This window comes from Hydra vulgaris, chromosome 11, assembly GCF_038396675.1.
Source record: "Hydra vulgaris chromosome 11, alternate assembly HydraT2T_AEP".
Lineage (NCBI taxonomy): Eukaryota > Metazoa > Cnidaria > Hydrozoa > Anthoathecata > Hydridae > Hydra > Hydra vulgaris.
The window spans coordinates 28,468,768-28,489,052 of NC_088930.1; the positions used below are offsets into that span (position 1 = coordinate 28,468,768).

A 20,285-nucleotide genomic window follows, 5' to 3' on the forward strand; every position below is an offset into this window, starting at 1 on the left:
TATTTAATTTTTTTTTGTTAAAATACTTTAATACTTTCATGTTGTTGTTAATCTTCGATATATTGCGTTATATTTCAACACTAATGTTTATATTATATTAATATTTATATTGTAACTAACCTGTGTAAAATTCTTAATATGTACTTAGCTACTTTTTTGTATATAAACTGACAATTTTTTCAATGTAAATGGCGATGATAAGACAGTTTATGTCTTCTGCTTGCTCCAGCTCTTTTATTTATTAACACGATTTATTTCATTGTAAATTTTAATATACGGCAAATAATAAAAGTAATAAAAAAAAAATTAAAAATATGGTATTGTGTGTTACCCAGTGAAAAATAAAACCGCGTCCCACATGGGTTCCGCGTGGGTTCCGTGTGGGATTGATGGGATTTATGTGGGACGGATTTTCCCATGTGGTATCCGTATGGAAATTTGTCATCTTAAACCCATGTGGGTAATCCCACATGGGTTACATGGGTTACATGTGGGAACCATATGGTATTTACACACATGGGAAATCCCACGTGGGTTTCCTGTGGGATTTGCATGGGAATTAATTTAAAAGCTGGAAACTAAAAAAAAAATTTTTAAATCGACATTGCATTGCGTTACGTTTATATTGTGTGAAAATATTTTATATTAATAAAGAGAATGGCAAGCAAGTATGTAAGTACCACGAATAATTTTTATCTTTCTTTATAGAAATAAGATTAAGATTTGTGCAAATAGACGTATTATTAGGATAATATAATAGTTATTTGAATATAGATCTTGAGTAAATTATTTGCAAACAATTAACTGATGCAAGTTGAAATGTTGTCAAAAACCAATCTTGCATGCATGGGACACTGCAGTGTCCCACAAAGAAATGCAGGTTTGAAAGTCAAAGAATTCCCAATTTTCTTTATTAAAAAAAGAAAAAAATAGGATGGAGATGGGTTTCTGTAACTTTTTATGCTCCAAAACTTTTAACTTTAGATATAATAAGGTCCTTAAGACTTGAGGGACTTACGAACTACATTGAGGAACAAAAACAGGATATTTACAGAAACTTTTCAATTTTTAATCTGGAGTACCACAGTGTTATTGAGAATAAAGCCTCTGGATCCAGTTTTTAAAGTAATATGATCTAAGTGATGTTTAAATAAAATAATATGCCTTAAAATGCATATAGTTATACATATAACTCCTGATAGTTAACTATATGTATAACTAGTTATACATATAACTTGTTATAAAAACTTATTTTTTAAGGTTATGCTTGAACAAATTAGTACCAATTAATTCAAATTCAAGATTTAGTTAGCGATTCCACGGCTTAACAAAAAACATTTGACGTTTGACAAAAAACACGTAATTTTCATAAACTTTGCTCTGTTATATCTTTTTGTATGGTTAAGCCAGCGCCTTGAGGTTTTTTGCATCAGTTAGTGTTACTCAATATCTTTGCAACCGTATATAGAAAGTATTAAGCTTTGTATGGCTTCATTTATATATTACCCATATCTTGAGACCACTTTTCATAAAAAAACTTGCCGCGGGAACGTTTTTTTAAAAAGAAGCTTTTGAAGGTAAGGATTCCTAAGATCTTAAACACATCTAATTTTTATGAAACTTTCCATATTTATTAAGAAAAGGACGGGGAATCTAATGGAATCTGGACGTTTTTTAACATTTATACAAAAAATTTTAGTTCTCAGCGTTTAAAAACTTCAAGGTTGATTTATATTAAAAAAAAAGTGTTTTTGAAAAACGTCCAGGTGGAAATTGCAAGTTTAGCCTTTCCTCTATTTAAAACAAGTATTTACTTAAGTTTACCTAAAGAATTGGTACTTAGGATTTGCATATATAAATTATGTGTATATATATATGCTTTTGTTCGCGTATTTAATGACGTTATCTGTTTTGATTTTTGCGTTTGTTTTGGTTAGATTATGAAAATTAAATTGAAAGTGAAAGTATAATTCTTAAAATTTTAATCAAATGAAAATACATCTTTTCCTTTTTCCCAGGTAAAAGGTCTGCATTCTTCAAGAAAGTTAAAATCTTGATTTTTACTATTTTAACTACAGGTTGCTCTTATTTAAACTGTTTTTTCAAAACAAAAACCTGAAAATAGTATTCAACAAAAGCTTATGAAAATGGAGTTGTGTAAGAAATTCTTTATATCTTTTTATATTTATTTGCCTCTATTTGTGTGTTGATTAAATACTATGAACTCTTGAAATAATTATTTTAATTCCTTTTTTTTAGGTGTTGACATTAACAATAGTCTCACCAAAATGGTTGCTCCATCTATAATTCAAGAAAGTAAGTCAAAATTATAAATTAGGAATACTGTAGTACAAATTTTTTTCATTTTATTAATTCAATTTATTAAAACCAAAATAATCCACCCCTAATTTTTCTTTGTCACTTAAATTAAGTTTAATTTTAATTTTAGTATCTGACACTGTTATGGATTATCTTAACATTAATGGAGGCATTGTATCCCTCAAAAATCCAGATTTGGTTTTAACCAATCGCCATTCTTTACAAATTTGTAAAAAAAAAGAAAAGAATAAATTTAACTTGACATGGCCAAAGTTCTTCATTTTTTATCCTTGTTTAAATACCCTATATCTAGAGTTATGCTGATCAAGTGCCTTCAAAAGTCAAAAGATTTTATTGCAAAAGTAAATCGTGCCAAAAATTTTGATTTAAGAAAGTATTTTTTAAGCTCTGCTTTATCTTTTATTGGTGCTTTTCCGGATGTTGTTGGTTTGTCACCTTCTGATGCTTGTTCTACCCCAACTTCTATCCACAATAGTGAAATTGTTCCAAATCAAATTACTATTTCTGTATCTTCTGATTTGAACTTGCAAATTGCTAATGATGATTTTTTGTGTTCTGTTACCCCAAACTCTATTGTATACACCCCTTTAGGAAATGATTCTGAAAATTTTCTTCTTGAAGTGCAAGTTAATGAAGTGAATCTGCCAGTTTCCAATTCAGATAAAAAACTACCTATATTATCAGGTGATTTGGCCTATCAAATAAAAAAATACAAACAGAGAATTAATTATCTTAAATTACAAAACAGACAAATTAATAAAAGATGCAATGAATATAAAAGAAAATATCAAGCAATCTTGTCAAAATATAATGTCAGAAATGTCAACAAAAGAGAAGTTAGAAAGGATTGTAGGATTAACCAATTGTTGCAAAAAAATTTTAGATTAGAAAAAGAAATTGATTTGGCTAGAAAGCGTTCACAATCAGATAGACAAAAGGCATGGTATTTTAAGAAAAAAATTGAAAACACTGTTTTGAAAACATCTGATGAAGCGAATGATTCAATCTTAAAGGAGAGTTTAAATTACTTTGAAAATCTTTCAGAAGAGCTGAAGGAAAGAGTTAACTTTTTTGAAAAAAATGTAATTGATGTTTTTGAAGGAGGTAGATATAATGATGAAATTCGCTCTGTATATTATGACCTTTTAAGTAAAAATGTTTCTGTTAACAATGTTGAATCAGTTATCAGAACTGTACTACAAAAAATGGCTGGAATTTCATGTGGCACACTTCCAAAAAAATCTTTGGCTGCTGAATTTTTTAGTGAAATGAACCTTTTATCAAAAGCACAGGTTAGAGAGGCTATATTGGATAGTACACACAATGTTCTTCATACAGATGGCACAAAGTATAATTTTAGAGAGATTGGTAGTTTTCAAGTCACAACGTCATCTGGAAGCTACACGTTTGGGATAGAAGATATGTTTTCAGGCAAGGCACAATCTTATTTTGGAGAGTTAAAAAATTTACTTACTGATATGTCTCTCAAATATTCTCCTGAAAAAGAAAACTATGAGGATGATCTTCGGAAGCTTATTTTTTCGTTCAAATCTTTGATGACAGATTGCACCATTGTTAATTCAAGTTTTTTTATCCAATTTAAACATTGGAGAGAAGCAATTTTGCCTTTTGTTGTTGAAAACTATGAACTACTTCCTTTAAATGAAAAATGAAAAATTTCTCAAATGCATCATGTTTTTTGTGGCTTACATGTTATCCATAATTTAGGAATATATGCAGAAAAAGCAATCATAGAATGGGAAAAAGTGGTTGAGCAGGAAGGTAGTGTTCATGGTGGTTTTATAAATTCTCAAAACTCACGTACCTTTGATATTTTGTATGAACTTTCAAAACTTACAAGCTATAGACATGGCGATCAACGGAACGGGAAAGCTGATGAATGGAGGGCATTTTTGCGTAAAAAGTTTTCAAAAAATTTTATGGTTTCATTTCTGCATCATCGGTTTAACATTATATTTTTACTTGGTGGAGCAACGTATTTTCATAAAGATCATCTTAAAGAATTTGTTTTTAATCTTGATGGTTCAAATTTCCTTCATGAATCAATTAGGCATGATATTCAGCACATAATTTTTCATGCTTCAACCAGAGCTCTGGGAATTTTTAATAAACTGATATCAGGACCTCTTTTTCGTATTATTGAAGAGGAAGGTCATATTTTTTCTTTTTAATACTGTTTGGTCGCAAATGTTTAATTATTTTGTTTGTTGTTCTTCTGATGCATCAATAATGTTAAGTGGTTCTACATTTTTTGATGTCGAATATCTCACTAATGATGAATTGTTTGATTGTTTGTTTTTTAACTGTAATGACCCACTTTTGGATGCCTTAACACAAGAATGTCTTGAAGTTATATGTTGTTCGTGTTCAGTTATGATCCAGAGTCAGTTAAGAGACCAATTGCCTGGAGGGGAATATTGCAATCCAGATGTTAATGTCCTTGAGGAAACTCAAAACTGTCTGTGTACTAACATTGTGCTTGAACGTGACTTTGCTTCTTATGACCGCAGGTTAAAAATGAAACCTAACACTACAACAGTAGCTGCAGCTGGTGTCATCATGTTTAACAACAAAACAGCTGATTGGATATATGGGAAATCCCAGGAAGAATTGGCAAGGCTAGTTTTACTAGCAAGGCGAGGTAGCTAAACAACACCTAGAAAGTACAGAGAAAAAAAAGCAAATATATTGCAGTACAAAATCGATGAGATGGACAAGCGCAACTTAGAAAAGGAAATAAAGGAGCAAAAGGCAAGCGAAGAAAAAGAGTTTTTGACAACAGAAATTTTGAAACAAAAAAAGGATGGTGGTTTAATTTTGTGTAAAGAGGATTTTGAGCAAATCTTAGGTACTGAAACTGAAATTGTAATGAAGTTGCAAAGACAAATTAAATTTCGAAAAAAAGTACTACAGCAAAAATTTCCAGAAAAGTGGCTACAGTTAGGAGAAAAGGTAAAAGGTGAAAATTACAAAAAATTTGGTATAGAGGCGTTAAAAACAAACCTGCTATCAATTTTTAAGTTTTTAAAAGATGCTCCAGAACAACGAGCAAATACAATAAAATGTTCAGTCATCAGACAGAATATTGAAAGACAAGAAATGTTGTTAACATTAAAAAAAAAGGTCAGATTAGAGGGTGACACTAGATTATTAATAGAAACTAGAAAAATAATAAGAGCAGGCGCATCAAAGGGAGGGGTTCCAAAGTTTTTAGGAAAAAGAATTAAACATAAAATGGTAGATGAAGGTGGAAAGGATGTATGGTATTCAGGGCTCGTAGTAAGTGTTTTAGACGACAATGAATTCGATGATGAATGCGAGTTTGAGATACTATATGACGGATTTGAGGATAAATACGATATTGAGTTAGTCAAAGAGTGGAGGATGAAATGTGTTGTGATAGAGGGAAAGGCTGATGGTTATGTGGAGGGCGAAATTCGAAAAAAACAAAAATGTTGTTAATATTGTTTTTGACGCAATGCTAATTCAACTTCAATTTATTGCATTTATATTTGCTATTATTATTATTCAATTTAATGTCTTTATGTTTGTAATCTGTTTGGTCATCTGGAGCAGTGTTTGCGCACCCACAATTCTTTATATGTATATTTGATTTCTGTTCATCCTTCCCAACCACTACAACATACTGGTAAGTTATGCTTTCTGTTTTTGCGCTGATGTACCATTAATATATCTATCCTTGTGTTTAGGTATTTGTGAGTCATTATATGTATATTTTTGTAGGTGCATCTACAAGTCATAATATGAATACCTGTCTTCTGTTCACCTCTACAGCTGTGTTGAATCAACCTATTAGTAATTATTTGTATGTTTGTGTTTACGCACCCGTAAGTCATTATATGTATGTTTGTGTTTATGTACCCGTCAGTCATTATATGTATGTTTGTGTTTATGTACCCGTCAGTAATTTTGTGTATGTTTGTGTTCTGTTGGACCTCTGGAGCGGTGTTGACGCACCCGTAAGTCACTATATGTATGTTTGTGTTTATGTACCGGTTAGTCATTATGTGTATGTTTGTGTTCTGTTGGACCTCTGGAGCGGTGTTGACGCACCCGTAAGTCAATATATGTATGTTTGTGTTTATGTACCCGTCAGTCATTTTGTATATGTTTGTGTTCTGTTGGACCTCTGGAGCGGTGTTACGCACCCGTAAGTCACTATATGTATGTTTGTGTTTATGTACCGGTTTGTCATTATGTGTATGTTTGTGTTCTGTTGGACCTCTGGAGCGGTGTTGACGCACCCGTAAGTCAATATATGTATGTTTGTGTTTATGTACCCATCAGTCATTATGCGTATGTTTGTGTTCTGTTGGACCTCTGGAGCGGTGTTGACGCACCCGTAAGTCACTATATGTATGTATGTGTTTATGTACCCGTCAGTCATTATGTGTATGTTGGTGCTCTGTTGGACCTCTGGAGCGGTGTTGACGCACCCGTAAGTCACTATATGTATGTATGTGTTTATGTACTGGTTAGTCATTATGTGTATGTTTGTGTTCTGTTGGACCTCTGGAGCGGTGTTGACGCACCCGTAAGTCAATATATGTAAGTTTCTGTTTATGTACCTGTAAGTCATTATATGTATGTCTATGTTCTGTTGGAATTGTATGTATGTCTGTGTTCTCTGGTACAGCATTCATGCACGCGTAAGTCATTATATGTATATTTATGTTTTGTTAAAGAAAAAAAAAGTTTTTAGACCATGAAGGAACATATACAGTAAAATGATGCTGAATGATTACTCACACAAATAAGAATTTTTGTAGCACTTAGGGACAGTCACAGTAAAAGGATGAGACCTAATTGAATGATAAGTAATAAAAGAATGAATTTTAGCAGATGGCATAAGAGACACTAGCTCCTTAAAACATCACCCTTTATAGTATTTGTAGAAAAGAGTAAGAGAAGCAACACTATGACAGTGCGACAATGGTTGGCTACAGCGGCAGGTCTTGGTATTCTATAATTATTTTTATTTTTAATTTTTGTTAATAAACTTGTGTCACCCTCTAATCTGAGGTTTTGTTAACAACATTTCTCTTTTCTTTTTGATTTTTTTTCTAATATATTTGTCTTTGCAACTTTATTACAATTTCAGTCACAATAAAAGGATAAGACTTAATTGAATGACGAGTATCATGAGAATGAATTTCAGTAGATGGCACAAGAGACGCTAGCTCTTTAGAGCAGTGCCCATTATAGTATTTGTAGAAAAGAGGAAAAAGAGAAAGAGAAGCAACATTACGACGATGTGATAATGGTTGGAGGTTGGCTGCAAGAGCAGGTCCAACTATGTTTACAATGCATTTTTGAACCTTGACTAAAAGAGAAAGGGCATTATTGGAAGCTGCCAGAGATGGGGCAACAGTATTCCATACTAGGAAGGATTTGAGATTTATAGAGATAAAGAATAAAATCCGGAGTAAGAAAGTGTTGAGCTCGATAAAGAGATGCAACCTTAGCAGATGCTAATTTTCCAATGGATTTGATATACAGTTTCCAAGAAAGATAGGAAGTAAGAGCTAATCCTAGAAGACGAAGGGTAGATGACTCATGGAGTACATTACTGTTAATAAATATAGGAAGATCTAGATTATGGAGATAACGATTAGCTGAAAAAAATTATGTTTTCTTTGAGTTAAAGTTCACCAGCCACTGTGAGCCTAATGCTGTAGCAGAAGTGAGATCCTTTTTAAGCTCAAATGCCCTCTTCAAGCAATCAGAGAGTGTTGCGTTCTTATCAAGGCAGGAATAAATGGTAGTATCAGCTGTAAAATGAGGCGATTGAAATCCATAGTGATGATCAGAAAGTAAGTTATTAGATTGACAAAAGAGGAGAGCATAAGTGTTTGTTAATTAAAGACTCAAAACCCTTGCTTATAATTAGACCATTAGATTTATCTACCTTCTTCAAAAACGTCAATTACATGTTACAAATTAAAATGTCTTTATTTGATAGGTGAAATCACCAGGTAATATAGGTAATATCCAAATTAGAAACTAGAAGATTCTCTTGATTAAATTGCGTTTTAATAAGAAAGTTTTTAGAACCATTTCCTAAAGGGATGTATGCAATAGAAGTTGGGGTAACAGCATGAAAAGTCATCATTAGCAATTTTCAAAATTAAATCAGAAGGTACAAAAACAGTAATTTGATTGGGAACAATTTTACTATTGTGGATAGAAGTAGGGGTAGAGCAAGCATCAGAAGGTAACTACTTTTAAAGTTGGAAGTTACTGGAAGAGCCTAGATGAAGTTTATATATACATATTTTTTTTTTTTTTTTTTTTTTGTTATTCACCTCCTCAAGGCCAAGAAGGCCACTACAAATGAGGAGGCTACTTAATAGTGGTTATAACCATCTCTCAACTCTATAACTCCGAAACACGAACCTCGATGAACAAGGCCGCTGCTCGGAGAAACTAGTTGAGCGTGGTACTACCAGGGACGTGGTAGGGATCGAACTCGGAACCTCTCGCTTATGAAGCGAGCGTTTTACCACAACACCACTACTGCATATATAGCTAGATAACAATTAACAGACAACTTAAAAAATTGCAAAAAGATGGGTAAGTCCATCATGCCAGACTTTATCGAAAGCCTTTGAGATCCAGAGCAGTAGAATTTGCCTAACCACCTCTATGTAATGCTATGTAGTACCATTCTGTAACAACAGTTAGCAAGTCAGTTCTTAAACAAGATGATTGAAATCCATTTGTTTCTTATGTCATCTGCAAATAGAGCCACCTTTAAGCTTTTCAGGATGATCATTAGTTTCGGTTAAAAGTTAACCCATTACTTAGTGACACAAGTGTGACTTAGGAGCGTTTAGTGCCACAGGGTCTGTGTGTTTTGTGATTGTGATGTTATTGTTGTGATGTTTTGTGTTGATAGACAACTTGGCTTACCTTCTCGATGGTGTCTATTGTTAAAAATGATTATTAGTTTGTTTCGTTACTGAAACTTGCTACTTCCAATCATTCACTAAAAGCCAAGAAATAAGTTTTAGAATAAAAACATTTTTCTATGTTATTTTCATTTTTTTTTATCTTAGGCGTTTTCATAGGTTCACATAAGCAATCTTAAAGAGTAAGTTTCTTATTTTATACTTATTTAGTTTTAAATGTTTTAAATTTATATATTTTTAAAATGAATTAACAAAATATTTTTAACACGTTATTGTGTATCTGTGTTTCTAATAATAATATTTTTACATTTTTAGATAAAATTTCTGCTGTTATACCTGCCTATTGCAGTTGTAAGTACTCCAAATTTCAGAAAGTTCGTTTGGTGTAAGTTATTTTCATTAAAAATTAAATTTTAACTTTATTGAAGAAACTTCTGTTTATTAAATAGGTTATTCTTAATAATTTCGACAGATTTTAATGCCCTTTTGTAGTAATTTACTGACCGATCTGTAAATTATACAATAATTTCAAAATGATGTATGATTTGGATTCCATGATTCCTTTATGCATATTTGTATGGTGTAATTATAATAAAACCCCAAATTTTATTTTCCAAAACTAAGTAAATAAGTGAAAACCATCAGTCTGTAAAATAGATGAGCTAAATGTTGAACGTGATTTTATTAGTAACTTAATTTTATTTTCAACATATTTTGACAACACCTTTTATATTTTAAATGATGACAGCTTTACTTTTCTATTGATGTTAAATTTATTATGTTTCAATAACTCAGATTGAATCTTAACTGAATTATTGTAAGCTTTGTAGGGGTTTGTTGTATATCAAATGGTGTTGTAAATAAAGTAAAAATAATATATATATATATATATATATATATATATATATATATATATATATATATATATATATATATATATATATATATATACACTATATATATATAATATATATATATATATATATATATATATATATATATATATATATATATATATATATATATACACACACATATATATATATATATATATATATATATATATATTATATATATATATATATACACACACACATATATATATATATATATATATATATATATATATATATATATATATATATATATATATATATATGTATACATATATATATATGTATATATATATATATATATATATATATATATATATATATATATATATATATATATATATAAATATAACATTAAAACAATAAAATTGATACAAAATTTCACTTTAAAACGAATACCATTAACATTGTGATGATAATAGCATTAGGAAACTAGTATTTATGTATTATTATTATACTATAAATAAATAGTTTTTTAATTCATTTTATAAAATGGAGACTGACAACTGATAATTAATGGAAATAAATACAAATTATAAAAATCATGTAAACTACATTTATTATTACTAAATACTATAATAATGTTAGTCAACAAAGTTAAAATCAATTTAGAGCATTGTTATTAGTTCTTTTGCGATTCGCACTTCCACTTCTGTCTCTCAAATTTATAAAATAGGTGGTCAAAGCTTGCTCAATAGGTAGGTTCTCAGCATAACAATGCTTTTTTCTTACACTTTCTAAAGAGAAATATAGCAAATTGATTACTTATCTTACCTAAATCGTAGGGTCATCTATGCATAATGATGTCAGATGATGACCCGGTTTATTGAACAACTTCACCCTTTATCAAACTCAGTCAATTTTTTGCCATATCCCATTGAAAATGATGTCAGTTTTTGTTATCGTATTATGATGGTATATCTGAATTGTTAATATAATATAAAAAATGCATATACCATCAATTTTTTTCAGTACTAAAAGTAAAAAAAACAAACATAAATTGTTCTTTCAGATAAGCAAGCTAATTTCTGAATTTAAATTGTTTTTCCTATGATCCTCTACAGTTTTAAGCAACAAAAGCAAGAAGTTTTTAGACCACATTGTTGGTGTAAATACCTCTAAAACCTGCTCATAGCTAGCATAAATTGTTTTACTTTTTTTTTAAATAAAATATTTTGCTTTTTTTTTAATTCAATTTTTTAATTGACATTATTTTGGTCTCAACATCCCCTCCCCATTGTCAATTATTGTTAAACTCACACTGCCCCTCTATCTACTGGCATCATTTATGGATGATCCCATTAGCCTAAATACTATATATATATATATATATATATATATATATATATATATATATATATATATATATATATATATATATATATGTAAATTATGTTAGTGTATTTTACAAATAGAGTGCTCAATGTTCTTAAAGAACAGAGCAATAATTAATTAGTAAAAAACACTTATCTAACTTTTATCTTCGACTTGGAGTTTCACCATTGCTGGATCATCAGGAAGAGTTACTAAATCTCAAAAAAAAATTCAATTTATAGAAAAAAATATTTTACAGGAAGTTATAAATTATTATAAAAAAATTTTAATTACTATATTTTTTTGTTAACGGGAAGTTACAGAAAGTAATTATGAAATAATTTTCTTTGGAATGGGGATAGTTTAATTTGGTCATTTGTTTTTATAATTTTTTAAGAGGTATTTATTTTCGTGCCTACATTTAGAAATTAATTCAGATTTTTTATTTAATAAATTTTCTTGATTCAAATGAGTAATTATTTCAAATTTTTCAAATTTTTTCAAATTCAAAATTTCAAAATTTCAAATTCATTATTTCAAATATATATATATATATATATAAAATACACTAACATAATTTACATATATATATATATATATATTTACATATATTTATATATATATATATATATATATTATTTTTACTTTATTTACAACACCATTTGAGATACAACAAACCCTTACAAAGCTTACAATAATTCAGTTAAAATTCAATCTGAGTTATTGAAACGTAATAAATTTAACATCAATAGAAAAGTAAAGCTGTCATCATTTAAAATGTAAAGGGTGTTGTCAAAATATGTTGATAGTAAAATTAAGTTACTAATAAAATCACGTTCAACAATGATAAATATTCTTACTGTAGTAAGAATTAGTACTAGTTAACAAATTTGAACAAATAAATATAAAATAGTGAAAAAACAATGAACAAATAACTTGAACTTGAACTAAATCTTGAATTTGAATTAATTGATTCTAATTTGTTCAAGCATAACCTTAAAAAATAAGTTTATATAATAAATTTTATGTATAACTAATTATACATATAGTTAACTATCAGGAGTTATATGTATAACTGCATGCATTTTAAAGCGTTTTATTTAATTTATATATTACTTTAGATCATATTACTTTAAATACTGGACCCAGAGACTTTATTCCCAATTACACTGTGGTACTCCAGATTAAAAATTGAAAAGTTTCTGTAAATATCCTGTTTTTGTTCCTCAATGTACTTCGTAAGTCCCTTAAGTTTTATGAACCTTATTATATATAAAGTTAAAAGTTTTGAAGCCTAAAAAAAGTTACAGAAACCTCCCTATCTCCCCCCTATTTTAATTTTTTTTTTTAATAAAGAAAATTTGACTTTAAAACCTGCATTTCTTTGTGGGACACTGCAGTGTCCCATGCATGCATGCTTGGTTTTTGACAACATTAGATCAATTGTTTGCAGATAATATACTCAAGAACTATATTCAAATATCATATGAACATGTTAGAGAATGTTCATATGATATTTGAACATCACAAATTTAATAATATTGTTGTGATATGTTATATAAATAATTCCATAATAGATTATGATATGAAAATAAGATAGGATATGAAGGCAATGATCAAAGATCAAATTTACTTATAGAAATTTAGATGTTTGTTTATTAGTTTCAGAATATTATATTATGTGTGACCGCGGCCTTCTATAATAACAGGCCTTGACATCGCGCAACAACGTTGTAAAACTGAAGGCCAATTCCTAATACTGTGTTTACATTTTCATCTTTTAACATTAGACGAAAGTTTGTGTTCACGCTTTTTTAATAAATCTTTAAAATGTGATTGGTTTATAAATTAGATAGCCCAACATCAAGACGATAACGTTTTAAGGTTCAAGGCGTTAACATTGTAAGGTAATAATATTGTCAAACTAACGATAAGTTTTTTTAATAATTAAAATGCCTTGAAAATGCCTTTAAAATGCTGTGTATCTCTTTGCAAGTCGAACTATTTCAACTACAACAAAAATATCAATTTATACAACTACAACTACAATATCAATTACAACTACAACAAAAATATCAATACTCAACTACGACAAAAATATCAATTTATAAATTCCCGAAGAATCTAGAGGAGAGAAAAAGATGTAGTGAAGCTATCCCAAGAACTGGTTTTATTGTTACAGACTATACAGCATTATGTCAACTGCATTGGCCAAATGAAGCACCTTTTGAAAGCAAATATGGGAAGCAACGACCTTTAAACCCACCATCTGTTTTTAAAATATTCCACCTAGTTGTTTAGCCACACCAGCAAGTAAAGTTAGAAAAAATGTAACTTCAAGCAGTTTTCGAAGCATTTTACCAGATGAGTTAAATGATTTTCTAAAAGAGGATGAACTTATATTTGACAATATTCAATCTTTGTTAAGTGATAATAACGATGTTATTGTTTTCCAGCTTAAGTTTGCACATACAATCAAAAATGTACAAACTTGGTGTTCCATTATTTATTTTAGTAATTTTCAATGATTATTCATTTGTAGCTAACCATAATGGCACAACTTGTAATATTTCATATTTAGCTGTAAACAAATTAAAGTTAATAAAAACAAAATCAGCTTTATTTGAAGCAGTTAGATTTTTAAAAAATAAAGAAAGTTCGCCTCAGTCAAATATTCTATTCGAACACCTTAATGCTATGAGAAAAGTTAATGTTGGTGAAGTTTTATATACTTCAGATATTATATGTAGAGCATATGAGTATTTTGCTATGCGACGAAGTTTATATGATTGTTTGTGTATTGACTACAAGTTGCCAAGTATAAGGACTTTAACCCTGTTGTGATATATTGATAAAATTTTTTTTTGCTTGAATCAACTTTTGTTGGTGTTTTTTATTGTTGGTGATTTTTATTGTTACCATATTTAGCAAAAAAAAATTAAAAATTCAGAAAATTATCTATCTAAAAAAAAAATTATCTATCTAATATATAGACATATACTTTGCTATGGTTCTGCTTGTTATTGATACTATTTAATATTACATAAATATTCTTAATGAAATTTGAAATACGAAAAGCATGATTATCTTTTAACAATTTTTTGGTTTTCTTTTTATATTTCCGTTTTTACTAGAGATTATTATTAGAAAACATAGACTGCCATTACACCCTACCTAATATAAAAATATATCAATATAAGTAAAAGTGAAAGTTTAATCGGCCTTCAGTTTTTACGGCATTTTGCGCGATGTCAAGGCCTGTTATTATGGAAGGCTGTGTGTGTGACGAAAAAGTAAAGATACTTTTGCATCCAGTGGCTATTGCACCCAACGTCTACATCATTGAAAAAGTAGGTTTTCACATTTTTGTTTTTGTTTTTTTGTTTAACTACTTATCCTAATTGATCACTTTTTTTCAGGATTCTCCTCATGGGTTCAAGCTCATTACGCATAATATGTGTTCAATTACGCATAATACGTTAGTCATTGTAAGTAATAAATTAGAAAATAATTATTTGTGAAATATTGGAGTCATTAATGACTTCAAACTGGCTAATAATTAAAATTGCTCGACTAATAAGGTTCCTTATTAAAATTGCCCTTTCTCTCTCTCTCTCTCTCTCTCTCTCTCTCTCTCTCTCTCTCTCTATATATATATATATATATATATATATATATATATATATATATATATATTATATATATATATATATATATATATATATATATATATATATATATTTATATTTATATACATTTGTATTTATATTTTTTTTTTAGAAAATGTTTGAAGAAAGTTAGAAGATACTAAAAACCTTGGTATTATACAAGCCGAAGCGATTTAATTAATTCAATACACCTTTTCGCAAACTCTGAGTTTGCCGAACAACTTTACGGAATATATTTTTTCGAGCAAGCGGAAAATAATTTAATAAATATCAGGGGGCTAAATACACTTTTAAATAGAATAAACGTTATAGCAAAAGTTGATTTTTAACCTCCTGAAATTATTTACATGGCGTACAACAACACCATATTTTTCTTTATATCTTAAAAACTACAAATTAATCTGTTATTTCAATAAATTCATAAAAACAACGTATAATAATTTAGTGTATAAAATATAAGTACAGTTATCTTCACTGACAACAGATTTGTTTTTATTTAATTAGTTTCTGAGACAACCCCCGTTTTTTGTATAAATCTTAAAAGCTTCAAAAAAAATATTCTATAAAGCTTGTAGCGCAATACTTAATATTAGTTGCGATTTAGGTTGATTGTCATGGCGACGCCAAAATTAACTTTAGAATTTTTAACTATCAATGATTTTAAGCTTTACAGTACTTTAGCTCTGAAAAGTTTTCTAAAGATTAGAAATAAAGCTACTACAGGTTCATTTGAAACTTTAGTTGCAAGGTAAAGTTCTTTTTATATGTCTTATTTTCTATTTTGTTAATGTAAATAAGTTAAACAATCATATATTTTATGTGAATAAAACATTTAATTTTTAGAGCGTTTAGTGCATACGAAGAGGGTTGCGAGGTTAATGTTGATTGTGAGCACTCAGAGCGATTACTGCTAGATATTTATACTGAAAAGTTTTTGTCCTGCAATCTTCCGGATCCTCTTTCATTAAAAAGTGGTTGGTGTGGCGAAGAAGAAGGCATGAGATCTTGGCCTAGTCTTTATTTCATGGACATTGAAAGATATTTTTTAAAAATAAGTAGGCAAGAAAACTTATGCAGAAAATTAGAAAGTGAGTACAAGGGAGGAAAGTCTTATAGATATTATTCTAATAATTTTATTGGGGAAGTTTTTATTCACAATATTAACACAGACTCTTTATTTTGTCTGTTTAAAACAAAATGTGTTCCCTCCCAGAGAGTTAATACAAAATCTTATGATATTTGGGCTATCATAGAGAAAGATGTCAGTGTTCAACCTGGGGGAACTATTGTTGCAAGCTATTGTACATGTGTTGCTGGGTTATTAGGTATATTATTCTATTGTGTTTATGGATATTGCTCTTGTGTCAAAGCTTTTTATGGTTAGTTTATTGTTGTTTTTTGTCATTTAAATATTCTTTAATCTATCAAATAATAATAATAATAATTGTATATGTATATATATAAATATATATATATATATATATATATATATATATATATATATATATATATATATATATATATATATATATATATATATATATATATATATATATATGAGTGTGTGTGTATTTTTTTTGTTGTTGTAATTTTTACATCTACTTTTCCACACTTGTGTGGTTTTGATGGTTCTTCATAATGACGTATAAATGCCATTATGAAAGAGTTGAAGCAATGTTTTACAACCAGATGCCCTTCCTGACATTAACATGAAGCAGGTTGTACTGGATTACATGTTACCAGTAGCAAGACAACCTGACTTGACGTAAGGATAACCTGATCTGACGGACTATATATATATATATATATATATATATATATATATATATATATATATATATATATATATATATATATCAATCAATCAATCAAATCAATCAATCAAAATTTATTGAAAGGCTCAAGGCCCAATATAATAAATATACAATGGGTAAAATAAAGTGGATTAGAATAAAACAAAGACTAACGCACTTGAATATATAAACAAAACCCAAGAAAAAAAATAAATAAATAAATAAATAAAATAAAGATAAGAAATTAAAGTGTTATAAATATAACTCAGCTCTCCATTTAAACATCAGCAGAGACAGCAAGAACCTGTCAGAGTTAACAAAAGCTTTTATGACGATATATATATATATATATATATATATATATATATATATATATATATATATATATATATATATATATATATTATACATAGTATTAGTGTTTTGTGTGTTTAATTTAATAATACTTATCTTATTATTTTTGAATTGATTTTATGTTACAGGCAGTTGTAGTCATGTAGCTGGTATGCTATTTCGTATAGAAGCTGCAGTATTATCAGGTTTTACACAGCGAACATGCACTGAACAACTTGCAAAGTGGAACGTTCCTTCTAAAAAGAAAAAAATAGAACCAGGAAAACTTACTAATTTTGTTGTTAGTACAGACCATTACAGAAAAAAGGTTTTAAAAAAAAATATCACTCAACTCAAATTTTGTGCCCAAAAGCGCCTTGATTATGTTCCATTTTGTGAAGAAAATAAAGTCTACCTGAATGACAAAGAGAAAACAAGAAAAACTCTTTTCAATGAAATAAAGGATCTTATACCTCAAAGTTGTTTTGCAGAAGTAATGATCGGAAAAAAACTTTCTTCTGGAATAAATGAAAATAGTGTAGTTGTTGATTCAATTAAACAAGCTGTTATGAAATTTAAAAAAGTCCAGCATTTTCAGCTAAAGAAAACATTAACTTGGTTGTCGAAAAATTAGTAAATTACCTTTATTTAAGTGATGAACAAATTGATAATGTTTACAAGAAAACTATGTTGCAATCTAAGTCTAAAGATTGGATACTTTATCGAAAGTGCAGGATGACATCTTCAAACTTTAAGCAATTTTACACACATACAAAATCTTATTTAAAAAATCCGACAATTTGTACTGCTTCCATATCAAATATCATATTAGGTGAGTCAGAAAATGTGCAAACATTTTCACTGAAGTATGGCATTGCTCAAGAAGTTCATGCAAAAATTAAATATAAACATTTAATGAAAAAAGTTCACGAAAATGCTACTTTTGCTGATCCTGGAATGACTATTTTTAATACTCATCCATTTATTAGTGCTTCACCAGATATGGAAGTATTTTGTACATGTCACGGTGCAGGATTAGTTGAGATAAAATGCCCATCAAGTTTAATTTTTGAAATTCCATCCAACAAAACCTATTCTACCCATTTAGAGGAAATTGATGGCATAGTAAAACTTAAAGTTAATAGTAGCTACTATTTTCAGATACAGGGACCATTGGGCATCACAAAAAAACTATATTGTGACTTTTTTATTTTTTCTGAGTCTGGTTTTCATCTGGAACGAATAAAATTTAATGAGATTTTTTGGTTGGATGTGTTATATCACTTAAATTTGTTTTGGCGAAAAGTTATAGCACCCATCCTCCTTGATAATAATAATGAGGATGAGCCTGATTTAGTTATAATTAAGAAGCCTTTTAGTGGATTTATATTTGAAGAACAATTGCAAGGATCATTATTTAATTGATTTTAACATTGATATACCTTTAGAGAATAACATTTAATTTTGCAAACCTTCTAAATATATATTTTTTAAAGTTTGTTTTATTTTTTTAAACAACTATATCATTGAATAATTTTCGGCTCAAAACTTCTTATTGTATAGAAAAATCATGGAAAGGTTCCACTTGTAAAAAAATCCTATATTTCTTGCTAGGTTCATATGATGCATAAAGAATAGCTATCTCCTCCTACAAACAGGTTTGGGTTATTACAAAATAATAGATTTGTAATAATAGGTTTAACAAACCATTAGTATTCATTCTAGTACTAAAAGTTTATTTAATCTACTTATTACTTAACTACCGCCAATCTAGTACTAAAAGTTTCTTAGAGTTTTTTTTTAAGTTTCTTATTATCAAAAGTAAAGCCGCTCAGAAAAGCAAACTTAAATCAGTTAAATCGCATTTATTTTTGATTATTTTATATAAAATAAGTCTCTTTTCAAAAAGTAACGTAGTACTATTAGTATCTTAAGATTTGGGGGGGGGGGGGTCTAAGTTCATGTTTTTGAAACTATAACCACTTGAAAAAGAAAACGTTTAGTATAGAGATCCTAGGGATTGCCTCTGTAACGATTCAACGGCCCTCTTGATTACTTTTCATTTATATTGAAAGAATCTAACTTTAAAGTAAATAGATTACTTTTTTTATTTGCTTAATTTTTGAAATGAAATACTGACATGATTTGAAAGAAAAAAAGGACAAAAACATTGTTTTGATTTGATGTATTGTTTTATTTTAGGGTCCCAAAGAATTCCTAGAAACGGGGTCTTCCGCGGTGCTCTTTGACACAGTTTTATCAGAGTGCACCGCGAACGGTTATTTAACAGCAGGGATTATCTTTTTCCGGATATTTTTCTGAACTTTTAGTTTTTCCGGATATCCAAAATGTTTTCCATACATACATGTTTAAGTATATATTTGTGTAATATATTTGATTTTTAAGCTTTTTAGTCATCACTCATACAAAAATAAAGAATAGTTTCCGAAAAATTGAGAAACAATCTAGCTGAAAGCAAAGTTAAGAGGAAATAAAGAGAAAAAATATTCCGGATATTTTACGCAAACAATTTTCCGGATTTTTCAAATATGAGCTGGATAATCTCAATCTATGTAACTAAAAGTTCACGTATCCATCCTAACCGATGTTGCAATACTTTATTTTGAGTGATGGTTTTCAAAATACAATATTTTGAAAACCATCACTTGTTTCCAACGGATCACTTGTTTTGGCGGTAAGCGCGCTACCGCAGCTGTTCAATATGCAATATGAACATACAATTACGATCGATTCCAATTTTCCATTAAAAATGTCTAGAGGCTTATTTAGAGCGAGTCTCTTGTGACAAATACAAGAAGGGGACATTTAATAACATTTAGAAAATATTTCCAGATCGATAATAAGTTTTCGCCCTATCGTTTATTATTTTCTCTAGTTTTCAACAAAGAATTTAACCAAGTAATAAAAAAATTCAAAAAATAATGTTAAGTTAATAATGAAAAGAGTTAATAATGAAAGTATTTAGAGGAA

General features: G+C 28.8%; 1 protein-coding gene and 1 long non-coding RNA gene across 3 annotated transcripts; both read left to right on the forward strand.

Annotated features, from left to right (window-relative positions):
* Positions 1 to 416: 416 nt before the first annotated feature.
* On the forward strand, positions 417 to 15,539 carry LOC136087228 (uncharacterized). Its single transcript, XR_010641647.1, has 3 exons — positions 417 to 672; positions 14,920 to 14,988; positions 15,281 to 15,539. It is a non-coding gene; the product is annotated as an uncharacterized LOC136087228 (long non-coding RNA).
* A 198-nt stretch (positions 15,540 to 15,737) lies between these two features.
* Positions 15,738 to 18,789, forward strand: LOC136087563 (uncharacterized). Of its 2 annotated transcripts, none has more exons than XM_065810680.1 (3): positions 15,738 to 15,916; positions 16,012 to 16,547; positions 17,444 to 18,789. In XM_065810680.1, exons 1-3 carry the CDS (start codon positions 15,783 to 15,785, stop codon positions 17,926 to 17,928), a joined length of 1,155 nt encoding a protein of 384 aa, XP_065666752.1. In that variant the 5' UTR covers positions 15,738 to 15,782; the 3' UTR covers positions 17,929 to 18,789. The 2 variants fall into 2 exon arrangements, with proteins under 2 accessions (XP_065666752.1, XP_065666753.1); XM_065810681.1 differs by having other exon boundaries at positions 15,739 to 15,916; positions 16,012 to 16,493.
* The last annotated feature ends 1,496 nt before the right edge of the window (positions 18,790 to 20,285 follow it).

Excerpts from the sequence above, each read along its gene's own strand:
- LOC136087563 (XM_065810680.1), top strand. The coding sequence starts at position 15,783 with ATGGCGACGCCAAAATTAACTTTAGAATTTTTAACTATCAATGATTTT. Across the intron at positions 15,917-16,011 it reads TTTGAAACTTTAGTTGCAAG|AGCGTTTAGTGCATACGAAG; the intron begins GTAAAGTTCTTT and ends TTTAATTTTTAG. Across the intron at positions 16,548-17,443 it reads TTGTGTCAAAGCTTTTTATG|GCAGTTGTAGTCATGTAGCT; the intron begins GTTAGTTTATTG and ends TTTATGTTACAG.